This window comes from Thermobia domestica, chromosome 13 (assembly GCF_964235325.1).
Source record: "Thermobia domestica chromosome 13, izTheDome1.hap1.1, whole genome shotgun sequence".
Taxonomy (NCBI): Eukaryota; Metazoa; Arthropoda; class Insecta; order Zygentoma; family Lepismatidae; genus Thermobia; species Thermobia domestica.
This window is the reverse complement of record NC_137466.1, coordinates 16,429,192-16,452,041: the sequence shown is the minus strand read 5'-3', so window position 1 is coordinate 16,452,041 and position 22,850 is coordinate 16,429,192. Positions and strand designations below refer to the sequence as shown.

The window sequence follows — 22,850 nt, the reverse complement described above, 5'->3', positions numbered from 1 at the left end:
TTCCTAATCCTAATCCTAATCCTAATCCAATAATTTCCTAATCCAAAGAACCGAAGAAAGTATTTTGGATTAAGAAAGCATTGAGAAGAATTATTTAAAGAAGGTCAAACATTAAGTAATAGAAATAAACAAAATGAAAATGTCTCGCTTAACCGGAAAAACAAACAAACTTGATAATCCTATGAAAATCTTCCGTTGATAAACAAACACATGTGGAACATTTTAATATTTTTTTTTATCTTCTCCCGAAATATTAGGACTTTCACTATTGAAATTATTATACGTGTACTGTATCAGTATATATATATCAAGCGAACAAAAGAAATATAGTATAATACTTTGTAACAATGTTGAGACTATTGGTAGGATTTCTACACCTGATACTACTTTGTCGAGGTAAGCAAATAACGGATTCATCTAATAACATCAAGTTTAAAGGTGAATGGATCATATGATAGGTGAATCATTAAAAGAAAAGTGCTAAGTAAAGCATTTTATGTTTCATGCTGCTGACTAATCCTTAGTATTGACTGAGCTTTTTATTTCTCTTATTTTCAAGTAATTGATAGTTTATTAGAGAAAAAATATACAATTACCCACATTGTTACACTGGACTTACAATTGCATAAAATTCATTCAACAGCTGCTATAAATACTATGAATCCTTTTGTATTACATGTACTCCAAATGCAATAGTTACAAATATAACAATCTACAGGGTTATCATAAATGATTCATTCGTTTTGAAAAGGATATATTTTGAAAGATAGTACAAACATGAAAGATATATGGAAAGAACCACAAACTCACCGAGTTTGTTTTGGGTATTTTAGGTGGCAACAGGAGGGCGGGGGGACACCTGTATCGCTGGATTGGACGTATTGGTGATAACGACTTAGCTTTGTTCCCCTGGCCAACCAGACATCCTGATTTCGTGGTCTGCAACTTGTTTCTCTGGGGGTCATTCTCATTAATATGACCAATCCAGCGATGCGAAAGTTAATCATTTAGGTAGTCACGAAGTGGGATGTGCCAATGAGGGGATTCCCCGTCTTGTGTCTTCCCCGTCGTGCTATCACCTGGAATACACAATACAAAGTTACTGAGTTCGTGGTTCTTTTCATATATCTTCCATGTGTGTACGTGTAATAGTTTTGAAAATATAGCCTTTTCAAAATGAATGAAGCATTTATGCTAGCCCTGTATTAATTTGATTGGAACACCAAGTGAATTATGATAACATAACAAAGTAGTAATACTTTATAATAGATAAACAACAAATCTTAGAAAGATCACAATATAGTGCACTGTCAGGAAGAGCACTCTGTTTATATAATTGATCAGAGTTTCTACTTACGATTGTTATCGAGTTAACGCTGACATTTTGGGTTACATATTTAGTCAACTATAACTACATTTTTTGTTTTTGAGAGAGGTATATATATATGAACGTTTAAGAAGTTTACCATGCAACAAAGATTTGAAAAGTCTCAATTTAAGATTTCACGAGTTTGAACTTTTCAGAGATAGGTGATTTTTTTTCTAAATACTACTACAATATTGCTAATAAATGATTGTAGTAAGGTTATTTGCTACTAATGTTTTGTCAAGTATAGAGTGTTATACGAGTAATTAACGTTAGCATGTTTATTAAATTCGGGTCAATTATTATTTTGTGAGGAACTGTAGCTCAATGGTAGAGCTACAGTGATCCTTGGTTCGATTACAGGCCTCAGGCCATTGTATCCGTGAGTTTTCTGAATTTTTTTTTTACGTCCCACGGTTATGCCGATTAGGCTAAAGGAGACGGTGATGATGAGTAATGAATGAAATGGTGGAATGAAGAAAGTGGGAGAACCCCGAGAAAACCCACGCACACGGTGTTTGTCCACCACAAAGTTAACTTTTTCTCAATGTTGACCCGTTTCCTCCCACATTATCAATCCACTAGTTCATTCACAATCACTTAACTTCAATAATCATCCTTCTCTTTTGGCCTAAAAGACATAAGCATAGCCTGAAAAACTAGAAATGTCTATTATTTTTAGTTATTTTTTCTGTTTCGTTGAAAGAAAAGAACTAATACGTACCGGTAGGTCTAAACATAGTATTTCAGAAGCATATTATAAAAAAAAATACAAACGTACTTCTACTAGTTTTTAATATAGTTTCTCGCAATTAAATCTTTCTGGCCATCAGATGAGAAATGTGTTTGAAATTCGAGACGAGGGAGGGAAGGGAGTTATATCATCATTTTATTGTTCTTTATTTATTTTATTTTCATCTTTATTAAATGGTACACAAAACGAAACAGTGCAATCAAGGTGCCAAATGTAAATATATAACAAAATACATAACTTAAATAAGGCAAGAAAATGATAAAATGTTATCATGTGAATAGCGAAAGATAAAGTGAAGAATACCTAATGCGAGATAGTATTTTAACTGATTGAAAATGTAAGATAATGTAAATGAAAGATGAGATGAAGTGCCAGCACATCACAAACAAATAGAAATTACTTAGACAGATGCAGGTTAAATCTTCTGTCCCGGGGCGACTCGCGACTAATGATCACAATGGGAAGCCCTTGTTAGTTGTGAGGATATCTGTGCTAAGATGGAAAAACATGAGGAATATGAGCATGAATGATATAAATGGCATAGATGACTAGTGTTGTAAACAGAAAAAAAGGTTCATATTTTTTCAGAAATTTAAGTTTTTTTAGAAAAAAAACATTGCCTCTCGTTTTTTTCTAAATTTCGTTTTTTTTTTCAATAGTCATTTGTAATGCATCTTACGTCTATTTAAGTATGAAATATTTTTATGTAGGTGTAATTACCGAAAAATGCAACATAAATTATACGCTAGATACTGATACGCTACAAATATTTTACAGATTTCATGAATACCATACCTATTAACAATTCGGGTTTCAGCAGTTTTCATCAATATGAACTAAGAAATAAAAGTAGAAATGAAATTTTGTTTTTTCGCGAAAGCAGACCTTTAATAAGTACAAAAATAATGTCACGAACAGTATCCAATAACTTGTCTAAAGGTAAAAACTAATATTACTTTGCCTAATAGTATTTTTCTAAATGTCATATATAAACAAAATCCTGAGACGAATATTCGGACCCAAGGGGAACGGGAATGGGGAATGGCGGAAACTTCATAACGAGAAACTACATAATTTATACGGTTTACCCAACATTGTTAGGTTCGTCAAGTCTAGGAGGCTTAGGTGGGCGGGTCATGTAGCTAGAATGGAAGAAAGTAGAAACGCTTTCAAAGTCTTGACTGGAAGACCAATCGGAAAACGACCATTAGGAAGACCTAGGCGCAGATGGGAGGACGCAGAGATTGGAATACAAAGTAGAAACTGGGTGCAGTTAGGTAAGGATAGAAGTCAGTACAGAGCTTTTGTGAACGCGGCATTGCACCTCCGGGTTCCATAGGCCATAGAGTTAATTAATTTAGTTTGTTAGACATATATAAATAATTTGTCGACTAGATATATATGATATACAGAGCCGGCTCTACCATATATGCAACACGTGCATTTGCGTAGAGCGGCAAGCTTGGATGGTCCGGCAAAATCTGTCATAAGTATATTATTTAAATTAAATATTTCTTGTTGGAAACAGACTTCATGATGATGGTAGTTACATTTACTAAGCTGACCTTCTATTTGAATACTACATTCATAAATTATGTTTAGGTTGCATTAGTTTAAGGCCACATGGACAATGCTAAAGCAAATGGTCGAATAAATCCGAGCACAAATTGCTTGATTGTTGTCAAATGCAAGAATTCATTTCTCGAATAGTAGTAAATTTCTGTTCAATTTACTAAGTTATCACAGTTTTGATATGAAACTAGTCTTGTTTTTGTTAGAAACAAGTTAGAAGATGTAGAAGAAAAATCAAGAAATAAAGATAAAAGAGCTAGTTGCACTGGAATTGCAAACTAATACATTGAGATTGAAGCTCGATAGTGAATTTTATAAAAAGGATTACCATTTTTCCTCTGCAGGTGTGTTTTCTTTATCTTTCACTAACATAATAGATTAATATTTAAACAAAAAAACAGACACAACGGGATTGCATTTTTAGTAAGTATTTAAGCCTTTCTGAGTGCGACTGCACTTACCCTCACCTTTGTTGTTCATGCTGGAGTAGCATACTTAAAATCATGACTTTTAAGATTGTTCTTTCTGGAGAAAGGGGAAGGCGGCAAATTATGCCATTGCACGAGACGACAAATTGACTAGGACCGGTCCTGATGATATGTATAGAAAAGACATGAATATAGGATGATTCAATTTGAAGTAATGAAGGGTGTTTCAAAATTAATATTAGGGTTTTGAAACTTTGTAGTATCTATTACAATTAACTTACAATTATAAATATTATATCAAATGAAAGAGCAACTCAAACAGTTTTGTACGCACGCATGTATGATCTGTCAGGAAAGTAAATGTACACCTGTTTTTCGAGTCTGGCATTCCTGCTCTCCATCCGTGGAGAGTATGAGAATTAAATCAATCAAATGTTTACTGAGGGGCAAAAAGAAAAGTTTAATCTGAATAAGACATTGCAGAGGGACACAAGCTGTGAATACGAATAGTGCATAATGTAAATAAAGGACGACACTGAAAGAGAAAGCCAGAAACAGCTGTTAAACTTAGAAAAAAAGAGTAAAAATTGTTGAAGTGGGAACATAAAACACAAATACAACAAATACGACGAAAACTAAACTTTCACCATGCTATGATGTTGGTGTAGTGGCTAAGGTGCTGGCTTACAAATGCAAAGGTCGCCAGTTCGAATCTTCGGTGAGGACGTTTTTAAAAATTTTTGTTTATAATACATGCAGCTCATGAGAGATGGTAAAAGAGATCGTATTTAGTCTTTCGTAGCAATTATTATTGGTAAGGTTTAGTACTGATAATACTTTTTGTCTTTGCGTATTGCTTTTATTCTTTTCTTCATTTCAAAAGAGAAAAATATCCGAACAAATGCCACCAAAATTCCTCATATTTTGAATGTAAACGCTATTTGCAATTAGTAAAGAATAAAAATTGAACGTTCCGATGTAGCTGCAAAAAGTAAAAAGAAAAACATGGAAGTAAGCCATACTCATGTTTATTAAAAATACAATATCTACATGCCTTACACCTCCCGACCACGTTTCTACGTTAGCAAGTAAGAGGTTTGTGTTTAGGTCAGGCTGGTCAATACGTTTTGCAAAGGGGCCAGGTTTAGCTCTGACGCACCACAGGTGCGAGAAGGGAGCAAAACACTTTTTCTCTCTCCCTCTGTGTGTCTGTTTATCTATCTATCTGTATATATATAACGCTATTTGTGAATGCCGTAACCACCCTAATTTTCAGCGGATTGAGATGAAACTTGGCACAAACATTAATTGTTGAAATATCTTCAGTTCGTTAACCAGAATAATCAGACGAAAATGTTCAAAATGGCGGCCCTTTAAACTCTTAAAAACTTCGAAGGGAACCAAATTTCCCCCCATAAATGGGTATTCAGAAAGTTTGAATAACTTTTCCTCTTTTACTGAAATATTTGTGTGCAGAGACTTATTGACATATTAGACCCGATTAATCGCATAAAGAATGTTCACGCCCTTTCGCTACGGTCAGGCTTTTTTTTTTTTTTTTTTTTTTTGCAGGAGGGGGTTATTTTCGTATCGGAACAAGATGATTGCTAGTGATGATATGAAATTACACATTGAAAGTGAAGTAACTTGTGAAACGTGTTATTTGAAAGAATAATATAATAAATGTGCTTTCCTCTAACACAGAGAGAGCGTGAATGGCGAGGAGTGTTATTTGGTTTGCTTTTTAGTAACACATTGCATTGCAAATAAAGGTAGGCAACATTAGTAGTAAGTAAAATAATAATAATAATAATAATAATAATAATAATAATAATAATAATAATAATAATAATAATAATAATATGTGTTGTTTGTGGCAAGGAATATCTTCCTCAATTCTTCTTCAAACGTAATCATTGTAACGCCATATCTCCCTTACAAACAAAATATTAGCAATTTATATCGAGAGAACGGGAAACTGTTGAGTGATGGGAGCAACGTTGGACAGTATGCACTCATAGTACTCAGAAAAATAAGCGACTTCAACGAAAAATGAACGAAGAGTCATTGCCGTGGGTAGTCATGGAGCCAAGCAGAGCCCTCTTTAGGCAAAATGACGATAACTTATATCGAGAGAACAGGAGGTGAAAGTGAGATGGGACCAACGTTGGACACCGTGGACCCATAAGGCGCATCGAAAAAATTAGGGGGCCGGCGCCAGCCAGCCTTACTTATTTCCACATAATAATATAAAATTATATTGTCGAAATACACACACGAGTTAGCTAGTAATATTTCATATTATTATTATTATTATTATTATTATTATTATTATTATTATTATTATTATTATTATTATCATCGACAGCGTCTTTTCATTACGTGTGCATGTTTGACATGAAGCCAAAGAGAAGATCCATCATTCGTAGAAAGAATAAGAATAGCCAGTTACTTTAATTGTGAACGACGGCGAAAAATACGAAAAGAGACAACCTTAGCGAAAAGAAACAATACTTTCTCTCAAATGGATAAAAAAATCAAGCCGAGATAGATTCGAACTTGCATGGACGGCGCGAACAGCCAGTTCATTGTCCGCTTTTTTTTTTTTTTTAACTGACTCACCGAATGTGTTTTACTAACTTACTTATTGCTAATTTTACTTGCTTCACTCGTTTAACTTGCTTTTTGTAATAACTTATAACGACAGGGACACGAACACAGAAACATCGAGGACAGTTAAAAATCATAAATGCTCTCCCGCCGGGAATCGAACCCGGGACACCATGCACCAAAGGCGCACGTGCTAGCCACTAGACCAGCGGGCAGGGCAATGCTCACTCTCTGTGTTGTTAGGGATTACGACCACTGTATTGCCAGCTATCACTTCTGTGGGTTGTATACTATGGTCACATGTTTCTTCTTTGCTGGAAGAGTTAAACCTACATTCTATGTAATACATGAGGTATTTAGACCTACATGCTCTTCATATAATGTAATAAAAGTGTCATGCTGGGAATAAGAAAAAGAACATTCCTTGGACAAAACGGAAACTATTGGCATCAAAAATATTTATCTACGAGGCATGCGCAGTAGTATATTTCAGAATAGTTACTGTTTAGTTCAGTAAACGAAGAAAGGGGTATAAAAAAGCAACGAGATCGACCAGAGTTGACAGAGGCGGAGTAGTAATACAACAACTTCGTTAAACTGATAATTGATTCTTTATTCTGTAGTAGATCGTATCACAACTTTACGGGAGAGCAGAGAAAGACTTACTAACGCTGTCCTATAGTATGCATTAGTAACACGATCATACAGGCACAAATGGATGTAACTGTGAGTACTACAACTTGGATTTAACGAAAGCCGTTTAGATATTCAGTGGTTTGCAGGGTTGTATAAGACACAAAATGTTAAGAATCAATACAATTCTTCATACCTCAGCTTCCAGTAACTAGATACATGCAATTTCAGGATAGATACTGAAACTGCTGTCGGATTTTAATACATGACATATTGCAGGATACAAAATGCTTTGCATTACTTGTTTGTTTGTAGACAGCTACTAGCTTAGTGTTCTGAAAGGTTGTGTATAAACTAGGGATAGTCAATTCCGGAATTATTACTTTCCGGACTCCCGAAAGTAAAACCGGACAAATTCCGGAATTCGGAAAATTCCGATTTTGGAATAATTCCGGAATTCGGAAAAATCCGGAATTTAGAAATTTCTGATTTCTTTAATATTCCGGAATTCGGAAACATCCGATTTTTTTCGAAATCCGGAGTCTTTCTCAATTACGGAATTTTCTAAATTCCGGATTGTTTCCGAGTTCCGAAATTATTCTGAATTCCGATGTTTAACTGAATTTCATAATTTTCCGAAATCCGGAAAGTGAAAGTTCCGCTTCCGAAAAATGAAATTATTTTGGTTAATATGAATCATGGCGGAAATAAGCCTTTGACCAGGTAATGGCGACTTCTTTGAAAGAAATGGGGTGTATGAGAATTCAATCTGTCATATTTGTAGTTTCGTGTGGAGAAAAAACAAACTTGTGAACCAGCGGTTTAAGAACAACTCAAGTTATTAATGTAAACTTTTCCGACTTCATAAAAGAAATACGAAAGAAATTTTGAATCGAAGAAATATAACATACAAGTTTGCAAGCGGAGACAAAGAAACTTTACGTAATCAAACTAAAAACGAATCTTTTACTCACGAGAAGAGGACTTTCTCATCTCGTTTCTAAAACAAATAAAATAACATGAGAATTAACATTTTACATTCGAGACGGGTCAAGACCAACTCAAAATTTTCGTCTCTCTTTGGAGATGAGAATCGAGACGAGACGAAAAGTATCGTAAACATTTCCCATCTTGTCTCGATTCTCGAAATAGTGTATGTCCATTCTTTAAGTAACAATTGCTCTCTGGACTGAATCTCATAGGCTATTTCGTTACATTATATTTCAGAGCTCATTGAATTATGCTATGTGTAGGTATTTTGTAGCAAAGCTTTTATATTTACCTCTGCATATCCTAAAAATTAGTTTATTATATGCCTTACTGTTGCGTGATATTCAGTTATATTTATTACAGTTATTTTCCTTAAAACATACAGTAGAATACTTTCTACATGAAACTTCAATGAAACGTTGTAGTTTAAAATGTTGGTAGTTGCAGAGGTGTGTCTTGAAGCAGTAGCGTAGCCAGGATGTGTGTTTGGGGGAGGGGCAAGTGCTGTTACAGGCACATATAGAAAAATTACAAACAAAAAATATATAAACATAAAAATATATAAAAAATTACAATCATCAAAGTACCAAAGTACATTATCGGACCTTTTTGGGGGGGCCGGGCCCCCTTCCCTCCGCCACTGTCTTGAAGGTACTGAACCCTTTCCCCGAAATCTCTACTTTTAAGTAAGTTTTGCCAAATTTCAACGGCAAGTTTAAAACTTTTATTATTATTATTATTATTATTATTATTATTATTATTATTATTATTATTATTATTATTATTATTATTATTATTATTATTATTATATCAACACCGTGTATAATCTTTAAAAGATATACGGTTTGTATCTGAATAGTAAAAGCTAATTGACTGTCGATCTCGGTCGTCGAGAAGTCTTCAGGAGGGAAGGACATCGGTCACGTTCTGGGTTTGAGTTCCGAAGGGGCAAGTTTTCGGGCTCGAGCCAAAAATTGTTAAGAGTTATAGGCTTCAGCCAAACATGTTCAAAACAGCTGGGACCGGGTTTAGGCTTCCCAACGGCTCGAGCGGCTCGGCTTACAGTTCATTCACTATCGAACCGAACCAAGAAGTGAGCCGAGCCAACAGCTCACCCAACCGAGCCGATTTCAGCCATCGGCTTAGTTGAGCTGAATCGAAACGTGCCGATGGACTAATTTCAACTTAGCTGGCTTGAACCGGTTCACATGAGCCGAGTAGGGTACCCATCCCAACCGAGAAAGCTCGAGCCATCGGCTCAATTAGCTGAGTCGATGGCTCGTTCCAACTGAGCCGGATCGGGTCATCGGCTCATCCCAACCGAGCCGACTCGAGATGTTCGCTCAGTTGATACGAGCAGAGCCGGTTGATATCGCTACCCGAGTTGGTCTCCTGCTTGGGCTCAAAAATTCGACAGTGCAGGTCTCAGCCTTGATTTTAAGAACAACAGTATATACTTATATTGGTGATTACGACATTTGAGGCTGTCTCGTAATAATAAAAAAAAAACCCTTGTCTTCTCGTTATCTAGACGAGACGAGATACACAAAAATTGCCCCACGAGATGCACTAAAATTACGAGACGAGAAGCACCCCTGTCGTGAGCAGCACTAAAAAGTATTCCATATTAGTGCTTACATTTCTCATGGCTTTCGCTTTCCAGTCTAATCAGGCCATTATTTAAAAAAGTTAAAACGAGCTGAACGAGCGAGCGAGCCATTATCAAACTCGACTCAACTCGAAACTCGCCCTGGAAAACAGCTCGACCTTGATCGCTACGCGGTAAACGATTCGTCTTTAGTCTGGTTACGTTAGGTTTCTTTGTCTCCGCTTGCAAACTTGTATGTTATATTTCTTCGATTCAAAATGTCTTCCGTATTTCTTTTATGATGTCCGAAAAGCTTACATTAATAACTTGAGTTTTCCTTAAACCGTTGGTTCACAAGTTTGTATTTTCTCCACACGAAACTACAAATATGACAGATTGTATTCTCATACTCTCTATTTCTTTCAAAGCAGTCGCCATTACCTGGTCAAAGACTTATTTCCAGCATGATTCATATTAACCAAAATAAATTCATTTTTTGGAAGCGGAACTTTCACTTTCCGGATTTCGGAAAATTATGGAATTCAGTTAAACTCCATAATTCAGAAGCATTCCGGAACTTGGGAAGAATCCGGAATTTAGATAATTCCGGAATTGAGAAAAATTCCGGATTTCGAAAAAAATCCGGATTGTTCCGAATTCCGGAATGTAAACGAAATAAGAAATTTCTAAATTCGGGATTTTTCCGAATTCCGGAATTATTCCAAAATCGGAATTTTCCGAATTCCGGAATTTGTCCGGTTTCACTTTCGGGAGTCCGGAAAGTAATGTTCCGCAATTGGCTATCTCTAGTTTATACACAACCTTTCAGAACACTAAGCTAGTAGCTGTCTACAAACAAAAATGTAAAGCAAAGCATTTTGTATCCTGCAATACGTCATGTATTAAAATCCGACAGCAGTTTCAGTATCTAACTAGAAATTGGATGTATCTAGTTACTGGAAGCTGAGGTATGAAGAATTGTATTGTGTCTTAACTTTTTGTGTCTTATACAACCCTGCAAACCAATGAATATCTAAACGGCTTTCGTTAAATCCAAGTTGTAGTACTCACAGTTACATCCATTTGTGCCTGTATGATCGTGTTACTAATGCATACTATAGGACAGCGTTAGTAAGTCTTTCTCTGCTCTCCCGTAAAGTTGTGATACGATCTACTACAGAATAAAGAACCAATTATCAATTTAACGAAGTTGTTGTATTACTACTCCTCCTCTGTCAACTCTGGTCGATCTCGTTGACTCGACATATTTGCTTTTTTATACCCCTTTCTTCGTTTACTGAACTAAACAGTAACTATTCTGAAATATACTACTGCGCATGCCTCGTAGATAAATATTTCTGATGCCAATGGTTTCCGTTTTGTCCAAGGAATGTTCTTTTTCTTATTCCCAGCATGACACTTTTATTACATTATATGAAGAGCATGTAGGTCTAAATACCTCATGTATTACATAGAATGTAGGTTTAACTCTTCCAGCAAAGAAGAAACATGTGACCATAGTATACAACCCACAGAAGTGATAGCTGGCAATACAGTGGTCGTAATCCCTAACAACACAGAGAGTGAGCATTGCCCTGCCCGCTGGTCTAGTGGCTAGCACGTGCGCCTTTGGTGCATGGTGTCCCGGGTTCGATTCCCGGCGGGAGAGCATTTATGATTTTTAACTGTCCTCGATGTTTCTGTGTTCGTGTCCCTGTCGTTATAAGTTATTAGAAAAAGCAAGTTAAACGAGTGAAGCAAGTAAAATTAGCAATAAGTAAGTTACTAAAACACATTCGGTGAGTCAGTAAAAAAAAAAAAAAAAAAGCGGACAATGAACTGGCTGTTCGCGCCGTCCATGCAAGTTCGAATCTATCTCGGCTTGATTTTTTTATCCATTTGAGAGAAAGTATTGTTTCTTTACGCTAAGGTTGTCTCTTTTCGTATTTTTTGCCGTCGTTCACAATTAAAGTAACTGGCTATTCTTATTCTTTCTACGAATGATGGATCTTCTCTTTGGCTTCATGTCAAACATGCACACATAATGAAAAGTCGCTGTCCATAATAATAATAATAATAATAATAATAATAATAATAATAATAATAATAATAATAATAATAATAATAATAATAATAATAATAATAATAATAATATGAAATATTACTAGCTAACTCGTGTGTGTATTTCGACAATAATTTTATATTATTATGTGGAAATAAGTAAGGCTGGCTGGCGCCCGCCCCCCTAATTTTTTCGATGCGCCTTATGGGTCCACGGTGTCCAACGTTGGTCCCATCTCACTTTCACCTCCTGTTCTCTCGATATAAGTTATCGTCATTTTGCCTAAAGAGGGCTCTGCTTGGCTCCATGACTACCCACGGCAATGACTCTTCGTTCATTTTTCGTTGAAGTCGCTTATTTTTCTGAGTACTATGAGTGCATACTGTCCAACGTTGCTCCCATCACTCAACAGTTTCCCGTTCTCTCGATATAAATTGCTAATATTTTGTTTGTAAGGGAGATATGGCGTTACAATGATTACGTTTGAAGAAGAATTGAGGAAGATATTCCTTGCCACAAACAACACCTATTATTATTATTATTATTATTATTATTATTATTATTATTATTATTATTATTATTATTATTATTATTATTATTATTATTATTATTGTTTTACTTACTACTAATGTTGCCTACCTTTATTTGCAATGAAATGTGTTACTAAAAAGCAAACCAAATAACACTCCTCGCCATTCACGCTCTCTCTGTGTTAGAGGAAAGCACATTTATTATATTATTCTTTCAAATAACACGTTTCACAAGTTACTTCACTTTCAATGTGTAATTTCATATCATCACTAGCAATCATCTTGTTCCGATACGAAAATAACCCCCTCCTGCAAAAAAAAAAAAAAAAAAAAAAGCCTGACCGTAGCGAAAGGGCGTGAACATTCTTTATGCGATTAATCGGGTCTAATATGTCAATAAGTCTCTGCACACAAATATTTCAGTAAAAGAGGAAAAGTTATTCATACTTTCTGAATACCCATTTATGGGGGAAATTTGGTTCCCTTCGAAGTTTTTAAGAGTTTAAAGGGCCGCCATTTTGAACATTTTCGTCTGATTATTCTGGTTAACGAACTGAAGATATTTCAACAATTAATGTTTGTGCCAAGTTTCATCTCAATCCGCTGAAAATTAGGGTGGTTACGGCATTCACAAATAGCGTTATATATATATACAGATAGATAGATAAACAGACACACAGAGGGAGAGAGAAAAAGTGTTTTGCTCCCTTCTCGCACCTGTGGTGCGTCAGAGCTAAACCTGGCCCCTTTGCAAAACGTATTGACCAGCCTGACCTAAACACAAACCTCTTACTTGCTAACGTAGAAACGTGGTCGGGAGGTGTAAGGCATGTAGATATTGTATTTTTAATAAACATGAGTATGGCTTACTTCCATGTTTTTCTTTTTACTTTTTGCAGCTACATCGGAACGTTCAATTTTTATTCTTTACTAAATGCAAATAGCGTTTACATTCAAAATATGAGGAATTTTGGTGGCATTTGTTCGGATATTTTTCTCTTTTGAAATGAAGAAAAGAATAAAAGCAATACGCAAAGACAAAAAGTATTATCAGTACTAAACCTTACCAATAATAATTGCTACGAAAGACTAAATACGATCTCTTTTACCATCTCTCATGAGCTGCATGTATTATAAACAAAAATTTTTAAAAATGTCCTCACCGAAGATTCGAACTGGCAACCTTTGCATTTGTAAACCAGCACCTTAGCCACTACACCAACATCATAGCATGGTGAACGTTTAGATTTCGACGTATTTGTTGTATTTGTGTTTTATGTTTCCCACTTCAACAATTTTTACTCTTTTTTTCTAAGTTTAACAGCTGTTTCTGGCTTTCTCTTTCGGTGTCGTCCTTTATTTACATTATGCACTATTCGTATTCACAGCTTGTGTCCCTCTGCAATGTCTTATTCAGATTAAACTTTTCTTTTTGCCCCTCAGTAAACATTTGATTGATTTAATTCTCATACTCTCCACGGATGGAGAGCAGGAATGCCAGACTCGAAAAACAGGTGTACATTTACTTTCCTGACAGATCATACATGCATTGTTTATTTTGTCTGCCGTTAGAAAGAGCAAGTAGCAAAGATGGAGAGTAGAGAGCAGAAAGCTTTTTGTGTTTTAATAAAGACTGAATCTGTACAGTGCAACCGTCTGTGTAAAGAATATTAAGGCGACGCTTGCAACTACGACTTTATCGTTTGCAGTTGCTACAGGTCTAAAGCCTACAGACTACGGTTTACGAGGCAATTTCGCAAGTGAAATATTCCTGCATAACAATGAAGATTTTTTTGGATCGTGTCATCTTCAGTGATAAATCGACCTTTCACCTAAGAGCTAATGTGAACACTCATAATGTTTGCATCTGGCAGTCAGCAAATCCTCAGGAGATGGCACAGTTGAAACGAGACTCCCTTAAATTGAATGTGTTTCGTGCCATATGGCGGAAAGTTTATGGGCCTTTCTCGCCTATCGACTAGATGTGTGCCGTGTGACGAATGAATCTCACATTGAACACTTGTAGCAAAGACTGTTTGAAGTGCTCTTTTACTTGATGCATTGCTTATAATTGTACGTAAAATGTAATAAGTACTACGAAGACTTAAAACTCCAAAATTTATTTTGAAACACACTGCATTTCTCACCAACAGTGTTGGAACTAAGATGTAAAAAGGAGAGAAAATTGTCCTTATAAAGTTATTGTTTACAACGATATTATTATTAGTCGAGACCATAACTACAACAACAACACGAGTTAGTAGTCAAAAAATGTAATCAAATGTATACTCGGTGGCCCAGGTGGCCAAAGTGGCACACACGGGTGTGTCATTTGTTTAATCCTCTCCTGTGTAGACACTAATTAAGATATCGAGATATTATTCTTGCAAAATATGGCTGAACTATAATTTACCATATTAATTTCTTTTTCTTCTGGTGTCGAATTTCCTTATCAAATTTCACACGTCAAAAATTCGAGAATTTTCTAATTTCGAATTTCCTTTACTTCTTTTTTCCCTGTAGCTTCCTTCGTTGTAGAAAGACATCCTTAAGACTTGCCAGGTAGATACCTCGGATGGATACCTAACGGTTGACAAAAATTGGACGGGCCTGCGCGCAGTGTTACCTACTAGGTAAATTAAAATTCTCCTATATTTGGGCAAAAATTCGAAATTTTTGTTTATAAATCCGTACCTATACGTCCGAGTGCAAGTCAACTTACGCCAATCGAACATTTGTCTTTACTTAACAAACGCAAGTACAGATCGTTACAATGGGGTAATTAGGGGGCGCACGTAAAATTCGTATTTAGGTTCTAACCCTTGATTTTTCTAGTTTTTTCCCTACTTTTCTGTTTACCGTAATATATCTTTGGTAATTAGAAACTTTATTCCTTAAATATCGCCATCATACTTGTAGGTTATATTAGTGGTGTACCAATGTTTAATTTAAGATAGTCGTCTGTCTGGTAGCAGTGTTGCCAGCTACAGAAAATTTTAGTTCAAGATTTTAGAGGGAAATTTTGGAAAATTATATGTTTTGTCTCTATTATTTCCTTCTTGTTGGCTATATCGAAACAAACGCACCAGTATCTGGAAGTCTCGTCTTTGCTCACAAAACGCACTATAGAAAGTTTCAATAGGATAATTAGGGAAGTACAGTTGAGGTTTACAGTAGACCATGTTCTCTAATTGGAAAGATAACTGTGATTTTTTTAAAGGTAGAATGAGATATTTTTTATTGACATGCTTACTTTATTAGATATCGTCACAATACTTGTAGGATATATTAGAGAGATATCAAAACTTATTTTAAGATAGTTTGTGTGTGTCTGATAGCAGTGTTGCCAGCTACAGAAAATTTTAATTGCAGATGTTAGGGGCAAATTTTGAAAAAATTCCCTTTTTTATTTCTATTATTTCCTTTTTGTTGGCTACATTCGAACAAACGTACCAGTGTATAACAGCCTCATCCTTAGCCTACACAGCGGACCACAAAAAGTTTCACTAGAATAATTAGGGGAAGTACAGTTGAGGTTTATAATAAACCATTTTCTGGAAATGGAAAAAAAAGGGTGAATTTCTGAGGTAGAATGAGATGTGTTTCTTTTTAATTTCATGCTTACTTTGTTATATATCGCCATGATACTTGTAGGATATATTCTTTGAATACTACGGTTTATTTTCAGATAGTTTTCGTCTGTCTGATGGCAGCGTTTCCAGCCAAAACAATTAATTCCTGCTATTAGGTGAAAAATTCGGAAAATTTCCCTTTTCCCCTCGATTATTGCCCTCTTACTGGCTACATTGAAACAAACGTATCACTACCTGAAAGCTTCCTCTTTCCCCTACAGAAGGCATCATAAAAACTTTCAATAGGATAATTAGAGAAGCTGTAGCCCCGGCATTATTAACTTTTGCTTCTGAGGCGTAAAAAGTGTCAAAATTTCATGTGTGTGACAGAATTTTTTCTTTCCCTCTTTGAATGGAACTCAGCGACTTGAGGATTTTATTGTACTTTGTCAACACACCAAAGATTTGTTTAGGTGACTTGAACCCATATAGCAGCAGTGGTGCTAGATACAAAAAAATTTGAAATTCGGTTAGGGTTTTTTTTTTGTAAATTTTACCCCTACATTTCCCTCAATAATTTCCCACCCGTTGGCAACAATGCAATGCAACTTACACCAAAAAATAGCCACTTCTATTTTCTAAAAAACAAGGCCTTAACCATATCAATCGAATGAATAGTTTTGAACAATAAGTCACTAACTGGAAATGTAGGAAAACGCCAAAAATGACCTGGGGCGGAAAGGAATAATCACACAATTTTGCTTGTATAGGTACAGTCAGCGACAGTAGAAAATGGGGGTTGGATACATAAGAAATGATAGCTTTTTCCAGTAGCAGAATAGTTTCACTCGATGTCTGATAGTTGGACAACCAACATGACAGCAAATACGTGCCCGAAAACATAACATGCCAGGATATTCCTCCATTTGGAGGAAAAAGTATTACTATCTGAGAGCATCATTTAGAGAAACAACCACGAGATAAATCTGCAGAAATTCCATTCACATTAAGTTCAAAGAGATAGGAATTAATGCAAAGAAAACGAAAAGAATAATACGCTTCATGCAGAAACCGAAAAAGTACGGAAAGCTAAACAAAATGAGAAAAGAAGGAAAGGAAAGAGCAAAAGACATGGGAATAAATTAAATATTAACACTTAAGGATAAACAGTGTCCGTCTTTCCCCCTGCCCCCGTCTTGGTTTTTCTCCCTTCATAGGATAAATCTCTTTCAGTATCAAAAGCGAACATTATTTATAGTGTTGAATTCCTTGAAAATTTTTTAACTCAGTCTAGGCCGAGACTCGAACCCCAGACCCTTAGAATGACAGTCTCACGCGGTATCCACTTACCTACACAGGCTCTATCTATAAATAAGCTATTACCCGCGCTGTTATCAAACGTGTTAAATCAGCCATTGTCGGTGAGCCACCCCAGTTCCATTTGAAGTTTAAATTTTATTTACCTCACTTAGCCATCTATGGGTAGCAGTCCCCTTGCTTTCATAAAAAGCATTTGTTCTGTAGATTAAAATCAAGAATGAATTTCGCTTCTCCAGCACCAGTGGTTTGAGCTGGACATGTGTTCAATACATACTACGGCATTTTGAACTCAAGACGTTTCGTTTTTGAACATTTCGCATCTTTTCGTCATCCACTGATCAACATTCATGCCAAATTTGGTTTTCCTAGCTTCAGCAGTTTGGTATGCCTATCCTTTCGATATAGGTTTTAAGCTGTCTCTTGGATTCAAGGTGGCCATAGATTTTCAATTAAGCTTTTGCTTATATTTTGACCCGCCGCAATTTTGGACAGGGTTGTCGTAGAAAGTCGAGACGTGCTCCATCTTCTTTCACTTAACAAGAGCTTTCAAACGATGTCCTACCTCTCTTGCCATTTGAAACTTTTTAGTTGGACTCCACCAGGGACCATGTGGGGGCTCTGGAACAAGACATTTTCACGTTGTGCTTTGAAAATAATGCCACGCTTTCTTTCCTGTTTCCACATTTGTCTTACCGTTTCCGATTTATAGGGGTAGTCATGGACTTTCCAATTAAGTTTTTGTTTACACTTTGACCCGTCGCCCTTTTGCACACGGTTGTTGTAGAGAGTCGAGACTTGCTGCATTGTCTTCCATTTTACAACAGATTTCAAATGATGTGCCACTTAACCCCCCTTGCCATTTGAAAATTTTGAGTTGGACCCCATCTGGAACCCCGCGGGGGACCCTGGGGCATTTTTTCTTACCACAAAAAGTTTCTCGTTGAAAATGGTGGGATAAGTGTTGGCAGAGTTTTTCACTTACTCAACCATTTCCGAACAAATGACGGTTCAAACTATTCTGCATGGTAATTTTTTGTAGTTCTTACATTACAAAATATGTTGTAACTCACGATATTCCGCCCGGTGGCACGACGTATAACTTTGGGATCCATCTAGTTATAACATATAAAATGCAAACACAATGGTCTCGTTCCGATCTCAGCGGAGCCACTGCGTGACCCTTCCTTGTAAGTATGAAAACATTTACGCTCACTCCAACCTCAATCATTTCATGAATTCAACCTGATTTACGTATATTATTAGGACGTAAAATTGAATGTGATTTATTCTACAAACACTTTTATACATTGCAAGAGCTGTGACGTCTAAATATTCACTGAGAACTCATAGTCGTATCGCAATAAACAAAAGCGAGTATGGAACAGTAAACTGCTTTCACAAAAGTTAAAAAAAAAAGCCTGCAAAAGCATGCAAAATGGTCGAGTGGTTTAGGTCGATACTCTATCAATCATATGTTTGTGTGTTAAAACCCGATAATAAGTTTTCCTAAGTGTCTTCCTATTTTCATTTGGAGGCGGAAAACATTTCTTTGAGTAACTCATTGGAAACTTCTTTTGTTTCAAATTCGGCTAAGACGGAACAATATATCAATTGCAAATCTAAAATCCATAGCTGAAAACAAAATAGAAAGTATCTTTTCCCATTATTATCCTCCGATTTGTAACGAGACCCGGGTTCGATTCCCGGAGGGAGTTCATGTGGTTCGGATTCCACGTTAATCAGTAGGTCCACGTCTCATATAGCCTCGCTGCTGAACGGGACGTAAAACTCAAAATCAATCAATCAATCTCCAAGAGAGAGAAATAAAAAAAACTTTGTTATGGTAAATTCTGGTTCAAAGTTCGAAACACTTGCTTTTGCACGTGATTTTTTGTTTCTTTTTTCAGGGAACAGAAAAGTTCTGGCGCCTAAGAAATTATACCATATAATATTGCAAATTTGCAAGTGGATGTATTTACATTGCAATTTGTGGTAATAAAGATATTATGATTAGAAAACAATATTGTAATAAGTAAGTTTAATTTCTTCATCCATCGCAAGTCTTAGGGGCCCTTTATACCTCGCCCCCCCCCGAATATCGATATCGAAAATTTCGAATGATATATTCATGTCCATATATTCGCGATATCGAATGTTGATATATGATAATATATATATCGACGATAGCGATCTATCAACATATCACAGGCCCAGGTCCGAGAAATGATGCTTGAAATATACTTGAATCAACAATCAAATTCTAAATAAGTTCTCCATTTCCGTATTCAATGTTGAGAGGGAAGGGTGTGAACCCGAATAGAAATTTTAAGAAAAACAAATGTTAAGATAAAAGTAGGTTTTCCGTCTCCCCTTGAATATAAAAATTAACAGAAAACTATTACTGCAATTTACCTTATACTTCTGTTTCTGATTGTTATCACAAATCAGCGACAGTACACATACTTTTACATAGTACACCAATACACTCTATAACTTTTCACAAGCCGCCGGAAGCAAGCCGGAAGATGAATTTCGTGTGATATTAAAGTGGAATGTTCTACAAAATAGTCATAATTCATTGGCCATATTTCTATCAGTACTTTGGTACGGACTAAGAACAACAAGACTAACAGAACTAGAAATTAGAGATTTCATTCCTTTTTTCTCTCAGACTAAAAGACTTCTGCATTTTCCTAAGATTTTCATTTTCTTAATATAAGTCCCCTATCCTGGGCTAATTCTGGCTACCGCGGTTTCGAGGTAATCGGTAAACGAAAGAGCAAAGTTTGTCGACTCTCAACTCTCGACAGTTTGTGAGAAGATATTTCACAGTTCATGTTGTTATTTCTTCGTTACAAAAACACTTCTAGTTGACTCTATTCATGGTGAATTACTGAACTTATAAACATTGACAATTATTGAAAAATGAATGATTATTTTTAAACATAAAAGGCGTTACAGTTCAGTAGCATGTAGTAGTAGAATGCAGAAGTGAAAGAAAATATTGTTTATTTGTTGAGATGCGCAAACTGAATGTGAATAATAAGTGTTTCCCATTCTCTTGTCCAGAGATGGATCTACGATGGACTTCTGGGGGCTCGGTGGTTGGTAATGCTCTTATTTAGAGCTACTTTTAAGAGCTCCAAACTCTGGAATGGGTTTTATTTATATATAAAATAACAAATATTCCCTTTCTGGGAGGCAATCGCCATGATCGCCCACTGGATCAGCCCCCGCTCTTGTGAAGCAGACTTTGAAGATATTTAGCTCGTGTATGCTCCTGCGATGGTGATTAAGGATTGTAACATCTGGATAATTTTTATACTGATATCGGATAGAAACTTATCCGGATTTGCAATATCCGGTTGACGGACAACAAAACGGATGACGGATAACGGATAATATCAGGATAATGGATGACGGATAATATCCGGATAGCGAATGACGGACAATATAGATAACGAATATTATCCGCATGATGGATAACGGATGTCGGATAATATCCGGATAATGGATTTATCCAGATAATTTATAAAATTAAGATAACGGATAATATCTGAATAATAGAACATTCGGATAACTGATTGCATCCGGATGACGAATAAAGGATAATATCCGGATAAAGTGTGTGGTTTGAAAAAGACAATATAGGAGAGGGACTTATCAATGCTTTCTCCTCATGAAGTTATTGAAAGACGATCATCGGGCAGTGATCTTTACCATTGAAAGATATTGCTTCTTAAAATGTTTCCTAGTAACTTACAATTTTCTTGTTCTTGTTGGGCGCGGTGGCTAATGGTAGACCGCTTACTTTGGCGCGTGGGGTCCTTATTGTTTCGATCCCCGGCCAAATAAGTTTGTGGTGGACAAAATCGTATCCGTAGCTTCTCTCAGGGTACTCCCGCTTCTTGCCACTTTTCCCTCCATCAATTCTTCTATTATCATTGACTTGCTTTAATCATTCGGCATGGCTGCTCAGTGGTAGAGCGCTTCCTCTTTTGCGTGGGGTCCTTATTGTTTCGATCAGCACCCAAGGAAATTTGTAGTGGACAATATCATATCCGTGGTTTTTCTCAGGGTACTCCTACTTTTTCCCACTTTTCATTCCACAAATTCCTCTATTATTATTGACTGGCTTTAATCATTGCGTGCGGTGGCTCAGTGGTATAGCGCTTCCTCTGGTGGACCAATTAAGTTTGAGGTGGATGAGATCGTATCTGTGGGTTTTGTCAGAGTACTCCCGCTTCCTCAAACATTTCATTCCACTAATTCTTCTATTATCATTGATTTGGTTCAATCATTGGGCGCAGTGGCTCAGTGGTAGCGCGCTTCCTCTGGTGGGTCAAGTAAATTTGTTGTGGACAAGATCGTTTTCGTGGTTTTTCTCAGGGTACTCCCGCTTCTTCACACTTTCCATTCCACTAATTTCTCTATTATCATTGACGCTTTAATCGTTGGACGCGATAGCTCAGTGGTAGAGCCCTATCTCTGGTGCATGGAATCCTTATTGTTTCGATTCCCGGCCTAGTAAGTTTGTGGTGGACAAGGTCGTATTCGTGGGTTTTCCCAGGTACTCTCGCTTCCTCCCACATTTCATTCAACAAATTCTTCTATCATCATTGACTTGCTTTAAGCATTGGAGATGCCTTGGTCCCTTGGGGATTGCGGTGATGTCAGAAATCAGATTCGGTCCCAAGCATTTGGGTTGTGATGTAAACCTTTGCTGTGGTTCAGTCTCAGTATTTTATTACGCGAGATAAAGCCATCCATACAGCTATAAATGTTGTTCTATCTTACGCAACCAGGTATTGATTTTGAGCCAATTCGGAACCACATTTTTGGGGCTTTGAGGCCAGAAACCGATTTCGGACATTACGCTGTCCTCAAACTACTAGGATCTTTCCAATGTTACCATCCGCGTCCAACAACCCCATGTTTAAAAGGGAAACAGAAAGGACTCGTGTCTAAAATTTCCGGACCCAGTTTCTTGAGGTTCAAGTTTAGGGGTCGATTTCTGATGGTTTAGGGAACACCATTGTGCTCAACGGATCAAAACCTTTGAAATGTCGCCAACGCCGTCCAATAACTTCATCTTTAATAGGTGAATAGAAGAGACCTGAGCCCATAACGTCAGGACCCCATTCCTTGAGCTTCGTGGCCTGAGCCTGATTTCTGACATTACTATTGAACTTAGGGGCAGTGGTTAGGGATGGACACGAGCGAGTTCGAGCGAGTTTTTTTTTTAAACTTGATTCGACTCGAAACAGACATCTTTTAGCTCGACTCGGGAACTCGACTCGAAAAATTTCTTCCGATTCGACTCGAAACTCGACTCGAATTTGGATCGAGTTTCGAGTCGAGTCGAGCCAAATCGAGCCAAATCTTGTGTGTAGTTTCAAGTTCCTTTTTCACTTATTTTGCATAA

At 36.5% G+C, this 22,850-nt stretch overlaps 1 protein-coding gene across 1 annotated transcript in view; it reads left to right on the top strand.

Moving 5' to 3' along the window:
• Positions 1-326: 326 nt before the first annotated feature.
• Positions 327-22,850, top strand: part of LOC145668029 (trypsin-1-like) — a 76,008-nt gene continuing 53,484 nt past the window's right edge. Inside the window, exon 1 of the mRNA XM_081735498.1 lies at positions 327-396. Within this exon, the coding sequence (XP_081591624.1) occupies positions 348-396 (49 nt within the window). The 5' untranslated portion in view covers positions 327-347. The remainder of the gene's footprint in view (positions 397-22,850) is intronic.